The sequence below is a fragment of the Perognathus longimembris genome, chromosome 9 (genome assembly GCF_023159225.1).
Source record: "Perognathus longimembris pacificus isolate PPM17 chromosome 9, ASM2315922v1, whole genome shotgun sequence".
NCBI classification, from domain to species: domain Eukaryota; kingdom Metazoa; phylum Chordata; class Mammalia; order Rodentia; family Heteromyidae; genus Perognathus; species Perognathus longimembris.
The window spans coordinates 14,182,222-14,202,720 of NC_063169.1; the positions used below are offsets into that span (position 1 = coordinate 14,182,222).

Consider the following 20,499-nt stretch of genomic DNA (forward strand, 5'->3'; position numbering starts at 1 on the left):
TTGTCTATATATGTGGTGCTGAGGAATCAAACCCAGGGCTTCATGTATACGAGGCGAGCACTTTACCACTAGGCCATATTCCCAGCCCCTCTTTTGCCATTCTTATTTCCACTCCAGAGAAGTCTCTTTTCAATTCTCTAGGCCACTTATGAATGGGATAGTGGTTTCTTTGAGGATTTTTTTTTTTGTTGTTGAAGGGTTTAATGTTTTGAGCTCTGGGAATATTTTTGATATGAGGCCCTTATCTATAGCTAGTGAAGATCTCTCCCAATTTGTGGGCTATTTTTTTTATCTTCCTGGCTATATCCTTTGCATGCAGAAGCTCTGCAATCCCATTTATCCAGCTTTTCTTTGATTTGTTGTGTTTTTGGATCTTTATTTAGGAAGTTTCAATCTGTGCCAAGGGTCACCAGTGTCTCCCCTACCCCTTCCTGTAATATTTTTCAGAGTATCTGCTCTTTGATCCACTTGGAGTTGATTCTGATGCGGGGTGATATATAAGGATCTAACTTCGGTTTTCTACATGTGTATAGACAATTCTGCCAGCACCATTTGTTAAAGAGGCTATCTTTCTTCCATCGGATGATTTTGGCTCCCTTATCTAAGATTAGTTGGCCATAGGTTTGTGGGATTGTTTCTGGGTCTTCAATTCTATTCCATTGGTCCTCAGGCCTGTTCGTGTGCTAGTACCAAGCCATTTTTATAACTGTGGCTTTATAATAGAGTTTAAAGTTTGGTATTGATACTCCCTCAGTACTGTTTTTCCTGTTAAGGCTTATATTTCCTGCTAAGGTCTTATACTCCATATTAATTTTTGGATTGCTTCTTCTATTTAATTAGAGAAAGAAGTTGGGATATTAATGGTTATTACATTGAATTTGTAGATAGCCTTTGGTAAATATTGCCATTTTCATGATACTAATCCTTTTGATCAAGAAGCATGGAAGGGTTTCCACTTCCTTTTATCAGCTTTAATTTCTTTTTTCAGATTTTTTTTCAAATTTTTATTATCAAACTGATGTACAGAGAGGTTACAGTTTCATATGTTAGGCATTGGATACATTTCTTGTACTGTTTGTTACCTTGTCCCTCATACCCCCCTCCCCCCTCCCCCTTGCCCTTTCCCCCCTGAGGTGTTCAGTTCACTTACACCAAACAGTTTTGCAAGTATTGCTTTTGTAGTTATTTGTCTTTTTTTACCCTGTGTCTCTCAATTTTGGTGTTCCCTTTCAATTTCCTAGTTCTAATACCAGTATACCCGGTTTCCAATATACTCAGATAAGATTACAGAGAAGATTACAGGAAGGTGATACAAGAACATCATCAACAATAGAAGCTACAGATACACATGGGACATTGAAAGTAGTTACAACTGTGATATAACAATTGTCTCCATACATGGAGTTCATTTCACTTAGCATCATCTTAGGTGTTCATAAGGGTATAGCTATTGGGCTCTTGTGATGCTCTGCTATGACTTGCCTAAACCTGTACTAATTATTCCCAATAAGGGAGACCATAGAGTCCATGTTTCTTTGGGTCTGGCTCACTTCACTTAGTATAATTTTTTCCAAGTCCTCCCATTTCCTTACAAATGGGACAATGTCATTCTTTCTGATAGAGGCATAAAATTCCATTGTGTATATGTACCACATTTTCCTGATCCATTCGTCTACTGAGGGGCATCTGGGTTGGTTCCAGATTTTTCAAGTTTTCATTGTAGAGGTCCTTCACTTTTTAGTTAGTCCTAGGTATTTTTTTGAGGCTATTGCAAAAAGAGTTCCTTTCCTGATTTCAGCCTCTCCCTTCTCATTGTTGGCATACAGAGAAGGTACTGGTTTTTGTGGGTTAATTTTATACCCTGCTACTTTACCAAAAATTTGGATCAGCTCAGGTAACTTGGGAGAGGACTCCATGGGTTTCTTTAAATCCAAGATTATATCATCTGCAAAGAGGGAGTGTTTTACTTCTTTTCCTATTTTGGATCCCCTTTATGTTTGTCTCTTGCCTTATTGTTCTGGCTAGGAATTCCAATACTGTTTTGAAGAGGAGTAGAGAGAGCACACATCCCTGTCTTGTTCCTGGTTTTAGAGGAAATGGCGTTAACTTTTTGCCATTAAGTATAATGCTAGCTATAGGCCTGTCATTTATAACCTTTAATATATTAAGGAATGTTCCATGGAGTCCTAGTTTCTCCAGAGCTTTCATCTTAAAGTGGTGATGGGTCTTGCCAAATGATTTTTCTGCACTTATTGAAGTGATCACATGGTTCATGTCCATATTTATATACATTTTGAGGCCTTATAAGCCCTTCTCACTTTTCTGTAGGCCTTTCCCACTCTCTTATTAACCTTTCCCACACTCTTATAAACAGTTCATATGCTCTTAAACACTTCCTACACTCTTAAACGACATAATTTTAGCAACATATAAAATTCCGTATGGGTACTCACCAGTGAAGTATACTACAACTTGAATGATGAAGATCATGAATTGCATACATGTGCAGTATCAATGGCAATGAAGGTGATGGTGATGAGAGGGATGTACTGCACACACAGAAGCATTACAGCTTTCTGAAGGCACCAACCACTTCATCAGGCGCTTCATCAGGTGGTGCAGTATCTGTCCTGGGCTGTAACTTCTATTTCTGCTAAAGGTGTAGGCATAACCCATCTCTTCTTCCAAGTAAGAACTTGCTGGTGCTGCTTTTCCTTCTGAGTGAGAAAGTTTTTATAAACTGACTTGTCATTCTCGATTGCGTTTACGAAGTGCAACAAGTGAAGCATCTTGAGTCCCCATTCTTGAGCCACTTGCTGAAGTTCTTTGGCCATTCTGACCATGGTTGCATGGTTGCGAGATGACTGTTAGGCTAACCTCATTCTCTTCTCTGACCAGTAATTCGTCTTGTTTCTCATCCTCTTCTTTACTTGCTGACTTCATCTGATCCATGTTAAAAACTTGTTCAGGCTTAGAGCCCCCTTCCTCAATGATGGATTTGAACATGTCATTTACATACCACTCGGCTCCAGCTTTATCCACTGAGGCAGCTTCTCCATTCAGGGAAACACTCTTGAGTCCAAAGCACCTTTGAAACTTGTCAAACCAGTCCTTGCTGGCCCTGAATGGGGTTGGTCTGGTGGGAGAAGCACTGAGCAGTCCTGCTTCTGTGGTCCTCATCTTCATCCTCATCACCATGACTATCTATGCTTTCCACAAAATTGTAGTTTCTTCTTGGCCTTCATCTGGATGGTGTTGATATCCAGTGAGATATTCTCCTTTCTGCAGTCATTTATCCACAGGGCCAATGGCGACTCCATCCTCACAATGGCCTTATTGCGGAAGTGACCACCCTCTTTGCTGTCTTGTTAAAAGTCACTGTTGCTATAGACCTAATATTCTTCTGTCTTTCTTCATGTAGTGAGCAGTAGACTCATTGATCCCATGATGGTGGCCTACAACCATGTAGCTTTTGTCTTCCTTTAACATGTTGAGAACTTCCACCTTTTCTTTGATGATAAGCATCTTCCTCTGGCGTTTGGGTTCACTGCCAGAAACCTTAGAAGGCACAGAATGTTTGGGTGGCATCGTAGGGCTTGAAAGAAATTCCAACTTTTACAAAAATACGACACTGCAGAGCAGCACTATAGGTGTGGTGATCAGACATCCATGTGAAGTGGACAAAGAGAGATGCTGAACATATGGACACAGTGTGGGAGAGCAGGCAGACCGAAGCTACAGTCACTGAGCCAATCAGTGCCCAGGATACAGAACACAGTGCTGTGATTGGTCGCCTTCCATTCCATCAGCCAATAGTGTGTTGTGTACAATCTCATGTTGGCAAACTTGCACAAGTGATAATGGCATAGTGCATTTCCATCATGTCCAGTACAGTATTCATCCGCTGATGAAATACATATTGTATTTTACTTTGATTTATATTCTTTTAATATGTTTGAATTAACATCTTAATACTTTTATATTGTTTTAAAAGTTTTAGGCAAAAACAGTTAAAATCATAGATATTATATAGATATCTATATACAAAGTCCTGCAATACAGTGAAAACTCTGTGATACAGAATTAGATATATCCTTTCAAAAAAACCCCTGCAATATAGTGAAGCTGCAATAAGTGAACCACAATATAGTGTGTGATGACTGTACTTCAAAAAAGTTGTGGGGAAGCCAGATACCAGTGGCTCATGCCTGTCTGTAATCCTAGCTATGTAGGTGGGTGAGAGCTGGGAGACCTTAGTTTGAAGTCAACCTGGGCCAAAAAAAAGTCTGTAAGACTCCATCTCTCAAATGATCAACAAATCCAGCCCTGCTAGAGGCATGGACCAAATGGTAGAGCACCAGCATCGCAGAAAAAGCCAAGCAAACACAAGGTCCAAAGTTCAAACTCTGGTGCTGGATTGAAAAAAAAAGTTGTGAGGATTAAATGTCATGCTGTCATCTTAAGATCCTCGGTAGTATATCCAGTGAATGGTAAGTACTCAGTAATTGTTCGACACTCAGAACAGCATGTAGGTAAGAGAAGATGGCTGCCTACTGCTCACTGCCTAGCTCGCTGATCAACTTATGATCATCTTACTTGTGTGGGGAATCACACAGATTAGAAGAATGGCAGACATCTTTGTGTTAAGTTATCGCAGGCTGCATTTTGAGTGTCAGTCTCTCTGCTTCTGAGAAAATGTTTATCTTATCTGTATGGGTAAATTTTACACAGAAAAGACTGATCTAAAGAGTCGAGCAAGGAAATATGGTATTGGAGGAGTTGGGAGATTGGCAGATGACTGTCACAATTATTCTAGAAGGTGCCCACGTGCCGTAGCAGAGTTGGGACCACTTGACTGCATGAAAAAAAAAACCTCTACTTTGCTGTTGGAAGCCACAGTGGATTCCATTCCCATGATGTCTTATTTTCCACAGATGCCTGAGGAGCCATTCCTTCCTTCCTGACTTCCCTAACATACGTAGCTATGTTTTTAAGTCTGTCTGAAAATACAGATTGTTAAGTTTGCGAAAAGCCTCAAATGTAGGGAACACTATATTTTTTTCTCTTAGTACTGGGGCTTGTTCTTAGGGCATCACAAACTTGCTCTGCTTTCTTGCTTACAGCTGGATCTCTACCACTTGAGACATGCCTCCCATCCAGCTTTTTTTTTTTTTTTTTAGTTAACTGGAGATAAGTCTCATGGACTTTTCTGCCTGGGTGATTTCAAATGGTGATCCTCAGATCTCAGCCTCCTAAGGAGCCAGGAATACAGGCATGAGCCACTGAATCCTAGCTGTAGTAAATATTTTTTGTGTATGATGAGGTTTTTTGTTGTTGCAGTGTGAAAAACTGCCAGAAGCTTAGAGGCTTAAAAATAACAATCCTGATTTGTTATCTTAGTTTCTGGGTCAGGACTGCACAGTGTTGAGCTGGGTCCTCTGCCTAGGCCTCACAAGCCTGCAATCCAGGTAGATAGAAGAATTCAATTCCTCAATAATAGGTCTTGGGTCCCAATTATCTTGCAAGTTATCTTCTTCTTCGGGACATCTTTTAGTTCATAGAGGCTTTCTGCTGTTCCTGAACACCAGAGGCAGTTCACAGCCTAATTGTGTGCCCTCTTCCAGGCCCATCGGAACACAGTCATCCTTTCAGTTCCTCTCAATTCCTCTGGAGTACTCCTGCATAATTTAACATCACCATGGGAATGACTATTCCACTGCTATTTGCCATAAAATGTTACTTGGTTAAGAGAACATCTATCCCATCTCATTCGTAGGCTCTGTCTGCCTTCAAGAAGAACTTACACAGGGCATAGGCACCAGGAGAGGCAAGAATTCTGAGGCCCTCTTAAATTTCTGCCTGCTGAAGTGTATGATAAAGCCAGAGATCAGCCGTATTGAGAATACACAAATGTGATGTCAACTGATACACGAAAATCAGAAAACTCCAGTGTAGTCACTGTGCACACTTTTGAAAAACAATTTTCAAGGAGACCTGGTCCACACTTTCATTAATAGGCAGAATCCAAGCCTGCAATCTAGTGGTTCATGAAGTCTCTACCAACTGTATGAAAGCAACAGCTGGGGCAGCCCCTCTGGACTCCTGAAGGGAAAATCCAGTTGTCCGTATAAAAATAATGAGATTGTCTGGGAATTCTGTGTTCTCTGGGATTTCCTTTCTGTGAAGAATCATCTGAAGATGAAATGAGAAAATCTAACCAAGTAAAATGGTTGCTTTGGAAAGCAGAACTCTCTTAAGGCAAAAGGCAAAGTGTGTATTCCTTGGTAGGGGTTCGCCACCGGGGTAGGCAGAAACCAGATGGTGACCTCTATTCCTGTTACCTCTGACTGGCTGCAGCATGTGAATAGTGTGGCCAAATAATTTACATCCACATCAACTCTGTTCATAATCTTGGGAACTTTTTCCACCTTTCTTCGTTTATACATATTCACTGCTAATACAGCATTTCCTCTCCCTGTTACGTGAGAAGCTGTAGAACAACACTCTCCAATACAAGTATAATGCAAGAAATATAATGCAAATATAAACTAGTTACATATGAGATTTAACTTTTTCCAATGCCAACTTTTTTTTTTGGAAAAAGTTAGAACAGGTGAGCATAATTTTCCTACTAGGTTTTATTTAATGTCTCTCTCCAAAACTCTTATTCCAAAATGTAATGAAGATAAGCATTATTAGTGACATATTCTTATGTACTGTCTTCAAAATCCATTGTGAACAAGACTTGTCGATTTAGATCAGCCACATTTGGGGAGCTCAGTTGTCCACATTTGGCTAAGGGCTATCAATTGAATTTCCATCTAAGGCCATTCATCAAGGGCATTTAGGATCAAATTTTATTTGTCTCATTTCCAGCTTTGGAATAACCTTGCTGACTCTATTCTTACCCTGTGTGTGTGATTGTTAACTCTCTCTTCTGCCACCCCACTCCTTAGTTTCTACTGCGAATTCTTCTAGGCCAAGAGCATCAGGCTAAACATGATTGAAACTGTGTTCCCCTTTCTTCTGATTGATTTCTGAGCTGTCAATAGATACTCTTCCTAGTAGTCTAATATATAGTCCTTCCTTTTTTCTAATTCAACATCTAAGCCACTGATTCAGCTATTGGTCATATTCCTCTTGGACTTCCTAACACATTACTTGCTTATGCCAGAACTATATTTCAAACATTGCTTTAAAACTGAGATCTGAGGATCACAGTTCAAAGCCAGCCCAGGCAGGAAAGTCTGTGAGGCACTTATCTCCAATTAACCACCCAAAAGCCAGAAGTGGAGTTGTGGCCCAAATGCTAGAGCACTAGCCTTGAGCAAAAAAAACTAAGAGACAACTTCCAGGCCCTAAATTCAAGCTCTAAGACCTGCACACAAAAATCTAAGCATTTATGGAAGACCACTCCAGACCTCATTTACAAGTTCAGCTATATGTCAAAATATACACATAAAACGACCAATCAATAAATCTACCCTAGTGCACAATTTATGTTTACTTTGTAAGAAATGCTTTAAAATGTTCCCTGAGAAAAACAGATTTTTCATGCTTTAAACAGGAGAGAACCAGTGGTCAATACAGTACTATGTGATGGAAGCCAGGCGGACAGGGAGGCTGGGTGCCTCCCCCTTCCCCGTCTCTAACATTAGTTGCAGGGTTCTTTGGGTTGCACAACAAAATCCCTGAGTGGGGGTGGGAGGGAGGGATGCCCATACTTGATCCACATAACAGACCAAGTTAAGTATTACCTTGTACTAAGATTTTTCATATTATGAATACTGCAAATTAATAATACCATCTGAACTGGTATTACTCAGCTCCATATTTTGATTCACATTTAGAATGTTATACAGCCATGTCATTTTAGAGCTAAAAGGGTCTCCATCATGTTCGACCCTTAATTTACCTGTGAGATGTAGAAACAGGTCTGGGAAAGTTTAAAAAAAAACACATAGATAACTTAGAGTATAGCTGAGACAAGGATACTTATAGTAAGTGAGAATTGAAGCTGGCTAGCTAGAGAACAGATAGTTAGGGATGAAAGAACATCAAATAACCGGCCAGGGGAAGCCAGGACTGGACCAAGCAGAGGTGCAGATGAGCAAGAGCAATTCAGAGATCATCCAGTGTTAACACAGAATAAGAGATCTCAAACTTCAGTGTGCACAGGCATCAACGAGGACTTCACAGGGAAGTGTCTTCTGAATCTTATCCCAGAGACTCCAGCTCCATTATTCCAAGTAGAACCTAGCCACTGAAATGATCTGGATATGAATGGCATGAGGATACCTTCTAGGAAGCACCACACACAAATCTATGGCAGAAGATTGCTGTTGGCTTACAGAGACTGGCTTTAGATCTTTTGGAAAGTGAAGATAGATATGTTGCTTATGGATTTATATCTCCTACTCGTAGGAGGTCGGAACATACAGTAGGAAAGAGCACAGAGATCACCCCCGCAGGTTGGAGGACATTTATAATTTAAAGACTGATAGAAGCTAGGGCTTGGTCCAGTGGCTCTTACCTGTAATCCTGGCTACTTGGAAAGCAGAGATTGGAATGATCATACTTTTGCCTAGGCAAGAAGCTAGAAACTTCATCTGAGCAAACAAGCTGGTACATATCTGTAACCCTAACTATTTGAAAGGCATCAGTAGGGGCATCTTGACGCTAGGCCACCCCAGGCAAAAAGCCTAAGGCACTGTCTAAAATATATCTAAAACATAAAGCACAATTAGTGGAGCCAAATGCAAGGCCCCGAGTTCAAACCCAGTACTACCAAAAGGAAAAAAAGAAAAATGATGGATAGCAGAGAACATAATCATCTATAGTTCTTTCCTCAATTGTAATCACCTGGGAAGGGCAAGCTTTTTCTAAAACTAATCCTAGTGGCTCAGCTAGATGACGTACAAGCAATAGGTTATCTTATATATTATTTTAAAGTTTACCAAAAAATTAATATAGACGTTCTCATTTGAACCATCTAGTTCCATTTAAAGTATAGACAAAAGGTGACAGTTCTGTTTTACTGCTGAACAAACATGCTAAGATTCACCTCAGCTAGCAGTAAAGAGACTAAACACCTACAGTTTTTAATACTGTTACTGTATGTTGGAAGTAAAATGATGTAGTCTAGGCCATCTGTGAGCTTTGGAATCAGGCAGCTCTGGACAGAAACTCAGTTTCATGGTAGGTATTGTGACTTTGAACACCTTATTTACCTGCTTTCAATCTCAGTTTTCTCATCTGCCAAGTGCAGAAAACAGCACCTTCCTCAAGGGGGGATGTTAACAAGTGAGAGAATTCTTAAAATATGCCTGGCACATCTTTGTTGAGTAAATGTACCACCTTAAGGATAAGAAGAAAAAATACTAAAAAAAATAAGAATTAAGCATATGGAACACATACTGAAGTTGGGATTGGATTCTAATTAATAAGTTGAACACTGATGGAATTTTGAGCTGATGGGGTTGCCTAGCAACCAACTCAAGACTACTGGCTACCAGAGTGGTTGTTAATCAAAGCAGTAATTAAACTGCTGTTAAGCTCAAGGTTGTAGACAGCTGAAAGGATTCCCCTGAGTTGTGCCAGATACTTAGAAAAAGTGAAGCCCCAACTCCTCAGTTTATTTGTGCTGAAATGTCATGGATGTTGGGAAACTTCCCACTTCTCTGCCTTATGGAACACAAGATGGAAGAGCATCTCACATTGGAGGTGATGTACACTTTTCTCCCAACATATCCAATCAAAATTCATTGAGCTCCAAGGGTCAGACTTACAAAAAAAAAGCATTTGTCTTTGCCCCTGCTGCCCTTTAGAACTTCAGAGTCTAGGAGAGGAATCAATACTAAATAAAAACAAAGCAGAATATTTCATGAGCCCTGTCTGTGTCTCCAGCATTATTCTAAGCATGATGGATTGAGCAGAAAAAGCAGGGATAGCGGATCTTAAGTAGCTGCTGTAGGGTTGTTATTTTCCTGGCAAGCCTATCCAGGAAGAATATTCCACTTTGGTTTCCCAACACATTCATACTGCTTGCTTCATAGCCTGAGAGGTGGCTTTGCCTGCCGGCAAGGGGTGAAATGGGCCAGGAGGCCTTGCGTTTCCATTATACTGGATGTGACTAACTGCCTCTTTTTTTACCTGGAGTCAGAGACTTCATTGCCGGTGCCCTACTTTTCCCATTTGTAACCTTGACATGAAGATCTAGATTCTGTCTCCCCTTCGGGCAGTGAGGTGGCAAATGTAAGAGTGCTCAGCAGATAAACACTGTTTCTGAACTCATTTTCATCAGTTTCCCACTGGGTTTTATATCGCCTTTCGTGCAGCATTCCTTGTATCATCTTTTGCATTTCCTCATGCCATTAAAACCCACTGTCTGAAAATTTAAAGAGAAAAAAGTTAGAGAGTGAGCTGGGAGCTCTTGTGTTTGCACTGAATCTCCTCTCCATCATTTGTAGCTCAGTGTCCTGACTTCCTTGGCAGGGAAGAAATCCATTGCGCTCCTCGGGCATTTCAGCATTCATTTATGCACCAACTTGACGTCCGGCGTGAGCGCCCTTAAGGCAGGCATCGGGCCCATGAATCATGTGAAGCATGTGTGCAGTGCGGCTGGTGTCTCTCAGAGGATGTTTCTGCCCATCACCTGCCCCTGTCAGTTCTTCCTCTTCTAATAACGTGCATCTGTTTTGGTGACTGAATAAAAACACAGCTCGTGGAGAGCGGCTGGGTGGGGAGTAATTGAATCATTGCAAGTCAGCACACTTGAGCAATTCAGTGTCAAGGATAGAAAGCTGGCCTGGTCACAGCTTAAAGAAATAGAAGTAGACAGGAAAGGGCCGGAAGCACAGGCGCTCTGGGCTCACACTTCTGGAATGTAGAGGTCCTAATACATCTCTCAAATCTCAAAACAACAATTTTAAGGGGACAAGAGCCCTGTCAGCTTGCTTCCGAGTTCCCACAGACATTTTACCCAGCCTTTCTCAACTAGCGTCATTTTCACATTTTGTTGGAGATGATAAATATTTAAGGAAGTTCAAACCAAAGTTCAAAGCCCTATTAGCAATTCCTTTCAATATTGGCTTGCGTGTCTCTGCCTAAAATACCATGGTTTTAAAAGTCGGCACGGAGACTGGCGTTAGAAGGCTGGTTATCACCATTATCACTGCTCATTACATTTTTTTGACAAGCTTTCTTTATGCGACAATCCAGAGGCATGGGATTTAACCTTTTGTTTAAAAAGAGAAAAATTGGGGCTGGGAATATGGCCTAGTGGCAAGAGTGCTCGCCTTGTATACATGAAGCCCTGGGTTCGATTCCCCAGTGCCACATATACAGAAAATGGCCAGAAGTGGCGCTGTGGCTCAAGTGGCAGAGTGCTAGCCTTGAGCAAAAAGAAGCTTAAATAAATAAATAGGGGAAAATTGGGGCAATGTCACCGGTGCCCTTGCTCTCTCCCAGTTTTTCCCTCCCCTTTGTCCAAAAGGAAATGTACTCTTTGCCTAACTTACATAATTATAAGCTCTTCTGCTTAATAAAGATTTTCTTTAATTAAAAAAAAAAGGAAGGAATTGAACATACTCAGGATGCATGTCTTCCTTGAACAAAGTATCACAGATTGGCAGGAGTGGAGGAAGAGATCTTGGGGATACCGAGAATGCTTTAAACATATTTAAAAACAAGTGAAAATAACAATCTGACTTAAGTTGTAGGTGTCAATAATTTTGTCCCCTCCTTCCTTCTCGAAGGTCCTTCCTATCTTTCTTTAAGGTTTGCCTGAAGGGTCTCACTAATCAGGAACTTCCTTCCCCTTTTTAGTTGTTAGTGGTTGCATTGTTCCCCTCTCACTACAGTTAAGTCTCTTTTCCCTCTCTATGTGTATGTTTTCTCCCTAGGGGACAAGATCTGTGATATCTGATACTTTATTAACAGGTGTTCTGGAAAGCATCTATTTCAAAAATAAAACACTAAATATAGCATACACATTCAAGGCTTTTGAATGTTGCTCTGCTTTAAAAAAAAAAAAATCAGCCTCATGGCTGGGCACTTGTATTCTAGCTACTCAGGAGGCTGAAATCTGAGGATCGCAGTTCTCAGCCTGCCCAGGCTGAAAAAGTACCTGTGAGACTTTTATCTCCAATAAACTTTATTTTTTTAAGCCGGAAGTGTTGCTGTGGCTAAAATGGTAGAGCACTAGCCTTGAGCACAAAGAAGCTCAGGGGCAGTGCCCAGGCCCTGAGTTCAAGGCTCAGGATTGGCAAAAAATAAAAATAAAAATAACCTCATGAATGCTTTCTATTGAAATCATTTATTGTTAAGGAACCTAGTGGTAAACATTGCACGTATCCTGGAACTCTGTCATCGCAACTAATTCACTTCTGACTCAGATCACATATTAGCATTTGCACCATATGGCTGAAAGGGTAGAGAATATATGTGTGGAGAAATGGAATTGGTAACATTTTGACTATCTGGTAAATAAATCTATATGTAACAGGACTCTTAATATTTATTTATTGTATAGATGCAACCTTTAACTTGAAACAGCCACCAATACAGTCATGTAATAGTGTACTCAATTTATATTTTCCTCAAATGATTTTTTTCCCAGTCTGTGTTCTTTAAATCTGACCCCTGTGTTTTCTTTATGTGTACTGATTCGGTAGATCAATCTGCAGTGCCAAGTTTAGCAAACCCTTCATGAGAAGGAAGCCACATGATTGAATTGGCACATGGCTACCAATGCACAAGTTCTGCCTGCCACTAACATGTGTGTACCCTTGGATAAATGGCTGGCCTCTCAGAGTCTCTTACTCTTCATGTGTAGAATGAATAACATAACATCCTCAAGATTTCCCCTCAAAGGGTGGGCCATGGAGGACCACAGATTCATACATCAGAATTATAGGAGAAGTTTGTTCAAAATACACCTGAGCCCCATCCTCAGCAATTCTGATACAGTAGGCCTGGAAGCAGTCATTGAGTCTGCATTTCTTTTTTTTTATTTTTACTGTCAATTTTTTTTATTGTCAAGATGATATACAGAGGGGTTACAGTTACATACGTAAGGTAGTGAGTACATTTGTTGTCATACTTGTTACACCCCTTCCTCATTTTTCTCCCACCTTCCCTCCCCCAAACCAGCCCCCTTTGCTTTCATCTTTGTTTTTTTAACTTTCCCAATGATGGCTATTGTCATTCTAGTCTACAATGCTTATGGACTCTATTAAAATTAACAATAAGACAATTCCTTCCAAGTTGGGTGATAATGTATATTTCTTTCCTTTTGCTTAGTATAATGTTCCTACTTTTTCTCATTTCTTCCCTCCCCCTATTGCCCTTAAGCTGCTTAATTCTCTTTCATCAATGTCCACTGTAGCTATTGGCCCCCCCCCACTGTATGTTTTTCACCTGCTTTCCACTCATTCTGTGCCCTCCTCCCAGCTTCCCTAAGATGTGCACATGTATACACCATATGTGAGTTAAAGAATATTCGGTCCTATAAATACTATAAGACTAAGAAGAGGTCCTTTGTTTTCTTATCTTTGGAGTTATTTTCAGTCTGTATATTATTTTAGGTACATATGAAGTAGTGCTTGGGTCTTACTTTTTGGTGCTTTTCTCCTAAGACTGTCCTTTTAAGGTCTCACTATGTATTGCTATCTTGGATCTTGTTTGATTTGTCATGTCTCTTTGCAATTTGATTCTAACACCCGCATATCAGGGAGACCATGCACTGTTTGTCTCTGTTCTTAGCTTGTCTTGCTCAACATGATTTGTCTAGTCCTGTCCATTTCCCTGTGAATGCAATTATTTTATCATTTCTAATAGTTGTGTAGAATTCCAATGTGTACAGGTCTATAGTGGGGCATCTGGGTTGTTTCCATTTCTTGGCTATTGTGAACAGTGCAGCAATGAACATGGAGGTGCAGGTGTCCTTGTATCTTGGATTGAGTCTGCATTTCTAACCGTTGTTGCAAGGGATCAGAGATGACACTGAATCACTGCTGTGCAGGCCAGCTGGTGAACACTTAGATTCTCCACGAGCTTTTAAGTGATAAGAATGTTACCAAGAGCAGCATTTGCGCTTGAAACATTCCAACTTTGTAGAAATAGATGGTCAATTTCCATAAGTAATGTTGATTCATTAATTATAGTACCTTTCTTTTTTTTGTCTTTTTACTTTATGTTTTATTTTGTTTTTGCTAACTTGGAGAAGACTTTTTATTTATTTATTAAATAATAATTACTTATTTATTGTCATAGTGATGTACAGAGGGGTTATAGTTACATACCTTAGGCCATGGGTACATTTCTTGTACTATTTGTTACCTCCTCCCTCGTTCTCCCCTCCCCCCTCCCCGTCCCCTCTCCCCTCCCATGAGTTGTTTAGTTGGTTTACACCAAATGGTTTTGCAAGTATTGCTTTTGGGGTCGTTTGTCTTTTTATCCTTTGTCTCTTGATTTTGTTATTCCTTTTCACTTCCCTAGTTCTAATACCAGTATATACGGTATCCAGGGTACTCAGATGAGATACAGTGATAGTGCCAGCACAACTACTGGAAGGGGATACAAGAGGATCATCAAGAAAAGAAGCTATGGTTTTACATGGCATGTTGAAAGTAATTACTACAGTGATATAACAGTCGTTTCCATAACATGGAGTTCATTTCACTTAGCATCATCTTATGTGTTCATAAGGGCATAGCTATTGGGCTCCTGTGATCCTCTGCTGTGACTTGCCTACACCTGTGCTAATTATTCCCTATGAGGGAGACCATAGAGTCCATGTTTCTTTGGGTCTGGATCACTTCACTTAGTATAATTTTTTTCAAAGTCCTTCCATTTCCTTACGAATGGGACAATGTCATTCTTTCTGATAGAAGTACCTTTCCTTTTTAGTTTTTGTTTTTGGTTAATTAGATCCTTTGTCCTTTTTCCCCTTGCACAGGGAATAGCAAAGTGTCTGCGAACTATTTAAATCAGAATCCAGGTGAACCGGAAGAAGCTACCACGCAATTCTTAGTGTTTCATCTTCCAGACCCACGAATCTCTTGATCACTGCCTGCTGGCACCAGCGTCTGCGGGGTTTTGTGAAGACAGAGCCCGCCGTGAATGATGCAAGAGCAGCGCGCTTAGGCACTGTGCTTCCATAGCATCTCACATCAACTGGGAAGGGAAGCAGACAGCGGAAAAGCCATGGAAAAGAATTCGAGTTTATGGAAGAACCTGATAGATGAGCACCCAGTCTGCACGAGCTGGAAGCAAGAGGCTGAAGGAGCCATTTATCACCTTGCCAGTATTTTATTTGTAGTAGGTTTCATGGGTGGCAGTGGATTCTTCGGGCTCCTTTATGTCTTCAGTTTGCTGGGGCTGGGTTTCCTCTGCTCTGCGGTCTGGGCATGGGTAGATGTCTGTGCTGCTGATATATTTTCCTGGAACTTTGTACTCTTTGTCATCTGCTTCATGCAGTTTGTTCACATTGCATATCAAGTGCACAGTATAACCTTCGCCCGGGAATTCCAGGTGTTGTACAGCTCCCTTTTCCAGCCCCTTGGGATCTCTTTGCCTGTCTTCAGAACAATTGCTTTGAGCTCCGAAGTGGTTACTTTGGAAAAAGAGCACTGTTACGCCATGCAGGGGAAAACTTCCATTGACAAACTCTCCCTGCTTATTTCAGGAAGGTTTGTACCCTTGGTGCCTGCATGCTTTTCTTCTGTATCTGCTATGTGTGTTTCGTATTGTATTTTTCCACCTTGGTGCAGGGTAGTACTGGGTGGCATTTACCCTCCTGAGCCTTGAAGAAGTCTTTGAGACATGAACAGTAAATAGAATCACATAGAGGAGTGGGAATTATTTACTTGAAGTAGGAAATTATCTAGAGCTATATCTCCTTTGTCTTAGAGAATAAATGATATGGATCGTAAAACCAAATTATAGCCAGGTGCTGGAGGCTCATTCCTGTATTCCTAGCTACTCAAGAGGCTAGGATCTGAGCATCATGGTTTGAAGCCATGGGCAGGAAAGTCCATGAGACCCTTTATCTCCAATTGACCACCAGAAAACTGGAGGTGACACTGTGGCTCAAAGTGGTAGAGCACTAGCCTTGAACAAAACAGCTCAGCACCTAGACCTTGAGTTCAAGCCCCACAACTGACAAAAATGAAAGCACAAGAAATGAAGTATGAATTTACTAATCCAGGTATGACATTTGTTTCCTAGCTAATCACTGAGAGTCAAGAAGAGGGCTATGCCAGCTTGCATTGAGTAACTTATATTGGCACATGAAGAATTTTAAATAAACTCTTCCATGGGGTGTTCTTTTAAGTAGCAGAGAACTTTTCACTTTGATCATTACCAAGTTTGTTCAGTAAATTCTTAGCAACTGCCCACTTGTTGGAAGTGGGAAGGAGAATATACGTAGATAGGAGGCTGAGACCTGGGGGATCAGTATTCCAAAACAGCTGGAACGGAAAAGACTGAAGGTGTGATTCAAGTGGTGAAGCACCAGCTCTGAGCAAGCTAAGCAAGAGCTCAAAGTTCCGAGTTCAAGACCCAGTATTGGGGGCTGGGAATATGGCCTAGTGGTAAAGTGCTCATCTGGTATACATGAAGCCCTGGGTTCGTTTCCTCAGCACCACGTATGTAGAAAAAGCCAGAAGTGGCGCTGTGGCTCAAGTGGCAGAGTGCTAGCTAGCCTTGAGCAAAAAGAAGCCAGGGACAGTGCTCAGGCCCTGAGTTCAAGCCCCAGGATTGGCAAAACAACAAAACCAAACAAAAAAAAGGTTCCTGAAAAAAAAAGACCCAGTATTGGAACACACACACACACACACACACACACACACACACACACACACACACACGGTGAGAGAGAGAAGGAGCATCTTTGTACAATCCATCTAAGTTCTGAAAAGTTTGAGGGAGGAAACAATGAGGTGTTTATTTCATATTTTTAAAAAGGTGAAAACCTTAGTTTATAGATATATTTATAGCAGTTCCTTCATATTCCTACATGTTCTCTTACTGAAGTAAAAAATTTAATAAAGTGTACTTAAGCTGGTCTTATTGGAGTAAAATATACATCCACAAATGAACATTCATTATCAAAGTGCCACTTGATGAGCTGTCGGGTGAATTTCACTCAACAGTCCAGATTCCTGAATAAGAGCCGGATGCTAGTGGCCCCCTCCTGGAATCCTAGCTGCTCGGGAGGCTGAGATCTGAGGATCCAGTTGGAAGCCAGCCTGGGCTGGCTGTGAGACTCCTACCTCACAGGTGGTCTATGAAACTGACCTCCAGTTAAGCACCAAAAAAGGCAGAAGTGAAGCTGTGGCTCCAATCGTAGAGCACTAGCCTTAAGCAGAAAAGCTCACAAAGAAGAACATTAATATATAGGAATACCACAGGATGTTATGTTAACTTATTGTCTATCAATCTAGTAATTTGCCCTTCACAATTCTAGGGGAAAGAAAAACAGCAGAGATCTGAAATGTATTTCCCATCTCCGTCCCCCCAGTCATGTTGTTTTCCTCCATGCCTCCTAACTGATGTTCTTGTGTTTGGTAGGGTCAGGGTGACAGTGGATGGTGAATTTCTGCATTACATTTTCCCCTTTCAGTTCCTGGATTCTCCCGAGTGGGACTCACTGAGACCCACAGAGGAAGGCACTTTTCAGGTAAGGGATAAGTAGACTGCATGGTTCATACACACTCTTCCGAACAGATAAACGCTATTTGTATTTAAAACAAGTAGAACACAGGAAATACAAGAATAACTGACTTTAACTTTGGGATTTATATTGCAACACCTCCATAGGTACAGAAACAAAGAAGTCCATGATAAATAGTCTCAAGATTTCCTTTGTGTAACCTCATATGTGGGGATTAAATGTAATTAATTGATATCTGACTGTAAACTAAACACTGCCAACAGTTTAGGAAACACCAAGAACTAAAAAGAACATTTGTTATTAAATAAATGATGATTTTAATTTAAAATACTGATGGCATTAATTATTTTCTAGCAATGAGATGACAACTGTCACTTCCCTACTGTCATATCTGGTAGCTTTGATAAGTAATCCTTTCAGTGGGTTCCATTCCTCATAGTATACTGTTTGCCTATGAGTTAATACATAAAGTTCTTATCTGTATGTAAACTAGGTGTTTGATTTATATTTTATACTACAGAAACAGGGTTAAATGCCTGTAGTCTTCAGAAAACCTGACTATGCTTCTAAAATGTCAGTTTGTTTTCTGCTTTTAATCTCAAGTAGCTTTGCTTTCAGTAATAATAAATCAGAAAAAAAGACAAGCTGGAGGTTAGTGCAATATTATGATCATTCTTATTATAAATGATTTGTACTTTTACACTATATTATGGATCAACTGGAGTTTTAAAAAGAAAGCACATGAAATTTGTTTAAAATTTAGACCAGAAAAAATGTGGCTGAATGTCTTGCTTCATCATTTTGTTTTGTTTTTTAATATGGTCTTACCTTTTTTTCAGGTCACCCTCACAGCAGAAACTGATTGTCGGTATGTGTCTTGGAGAAGAAAGAAATTATATTTGCTCTTTGCTCAGCATCGTTACATTTCCCGCCTGTTTTCGGTTTTAATTGGCAATGACATTGCAGATAAACTCTACGCCCTGAATGACAGGGTACACACAGGAAAAAGTTATCACTACGATATTCGATTACCCAACTACTATCACATGTCAAGTCCAGAAATGCCCCGATCACCCCTGACAGAACAGTTTCGAAATTCCAGACGATACTGTGATAACTGACATGAAGATAGAAAGTTTTATAAAGATTAAAAATATCTTCGTCATTCCCCAAAATGAAATAGCAAAATACAGAAAGTTAAGCTCATTCGTACTTTTGTAACTCAGACTCAGAGGAATGATGCCATTACCAGTCATTTTTATTCATCTCAACTACTGTGTTGCAAATAAATTTTACAATTTTTTTCCTTGTATTTCTCATTGTTACAGTTGGGAGAGGGGAGTGAATGACGATGGGCAGTTTACTTCAGAATTGGATGAATGTAACTTTGTATTTTCAGAGGTTTTCTCCTATTTTCTCCCCTGTGTTCTGTTGATTTTTAGTCCTAATAGTAGTTCATTAATGTCCATGTAAACGTGGCCAGATGTTGCCTTTCCCCTCGCTACAAACTCTGATGAAAGCCAGGCGTGGTTACTCTTTTTACCATGAAGGTATTCAGTAAGATTGAAAAATAGAATAAATGTAAGAAAGAAGCACGTGCCAATCTGGGAAACTATTTTCTTGCTACAAATAATTTCTCTTTACTATTTTAAAAAAGGCATTTTCAAAGGAAGCACAATAATGTCTGAGTAAAAAGAATGTCCATAAACAAGGAACATGCACAGCGTTTCAATCTCACAATCTCTGCTAAAAAGGCCAGGGTTTGCCTGGGCAGGGAACGCCTCACAGTGAACACTACCACCCACAGAACCCTGCTTGATACCATTACCATAATCTTGTAAAGAAGCAAGACACAGATCCTTAGCTGTGGATTGGGACCCTCCTTAGCTCGGGAAAACTGGTTTCCTAAAGTTCACGTGTAGTCTGTGTCCTTTGTAGAAAAATGTATTATGCATTTACAGATGAGTCCTGACCTCCTTCTACAACTCCAAGGGCTGACCTGGTGTCAAGAATAAGCTGTGACAGAAACAGACACATTTGTGTTCTCCCCATGTCAGAATGTATTATTGAATGACAGCAGATTCACAAACTATGTCAATTTCATCAGTGTTCATTGGCCCACTACTACTGAGGCTACTTGACAGCCTAGGCTAATAGGCAATATTAGCCCATATTCCAACTTTAACTGTCCACCACACATTAAACTTCATAGTAATGGGTTACTAGGAAGGGCTGTTACTAGATAGGGTTACTAGGAAGGGATAGCAGGGTTCGAAGAGGCCTTGCCTAAGGCCAGAACAGAGAGTAACATTGGTGTTGGTGATGAGATAATAGTAAAAAGCCCAGCCCCACAATACATGTGCAAATCTGGTTGAAGGCGAGAGCTCATTTCAGGCAGTTATCTTGGGCAGGATATGGAGCTGAACTTCAGGGACAGAGCTGGGAATCCATCACTCTTTAATCATTGCTGCTTACGGCATACACCAGATGGTCTGATGGACGGTGCATCAGTGTCCAGCACCACAGCGTCTAGGTGATACAAACCCTTCTTTGATGCAACTTAGGTGAGAGAATTTGTGTCAGTCAATCCTAGATCTGGTGTCTTCAATAAGTTTATGCCTGCTACTTCTGATATGACTTCATATATTTCCTGATGTAATTGTTTGTTGGCACAAATAAAGTATTACCAGTTTGTGCTTCGTGATGTTCTGACAGATGGTGGTTGTTTACTCACATAAAAAAGATGCAAACCCATTCTTGCTTTGGGTAGTTATAGTCACAGTGGAATGGTTTAGGTTTCCTTTCCTAAATCGAGTAGGTCA

The 20,499-nt window shown here is 40.5% G+C and overlaps 1 protein-coding gene across 1 annotated transcript in view; it reads left to right on the forward strand.

The window, feature by feature from the left end:
- Popdc3 (popeye domain containing 3) overlaps window positions 1-18,989 on the forward strand; it is a 29,071-nt gene extending 10,082 nt beyond the window's left edge. The window contains exons 2-4 of the mRNA XM_048353757.1: window positions 14,960-15,692; window positions 17,575-17,683; window positions 18,517-18,989. Coding sequence (XP_048209714.1) covers window positions 15,208-15,692; window positions 17,575-17,683; window positions 18,517-18,798 — 876 coding nt within the window. The 5' untranslated portion in view covers window positions 14,960-15,207 and the 3' untranslated portion in view covers window positions 18,799-18,989. The remainder of the gene's footprint in view (window positions 1-14,959; window positions 15,693-17,574; window positions 17,684-18,516) is intronic.
- Window positions 18,990-20,499: the final 1,510 nt, after the last annotated feature.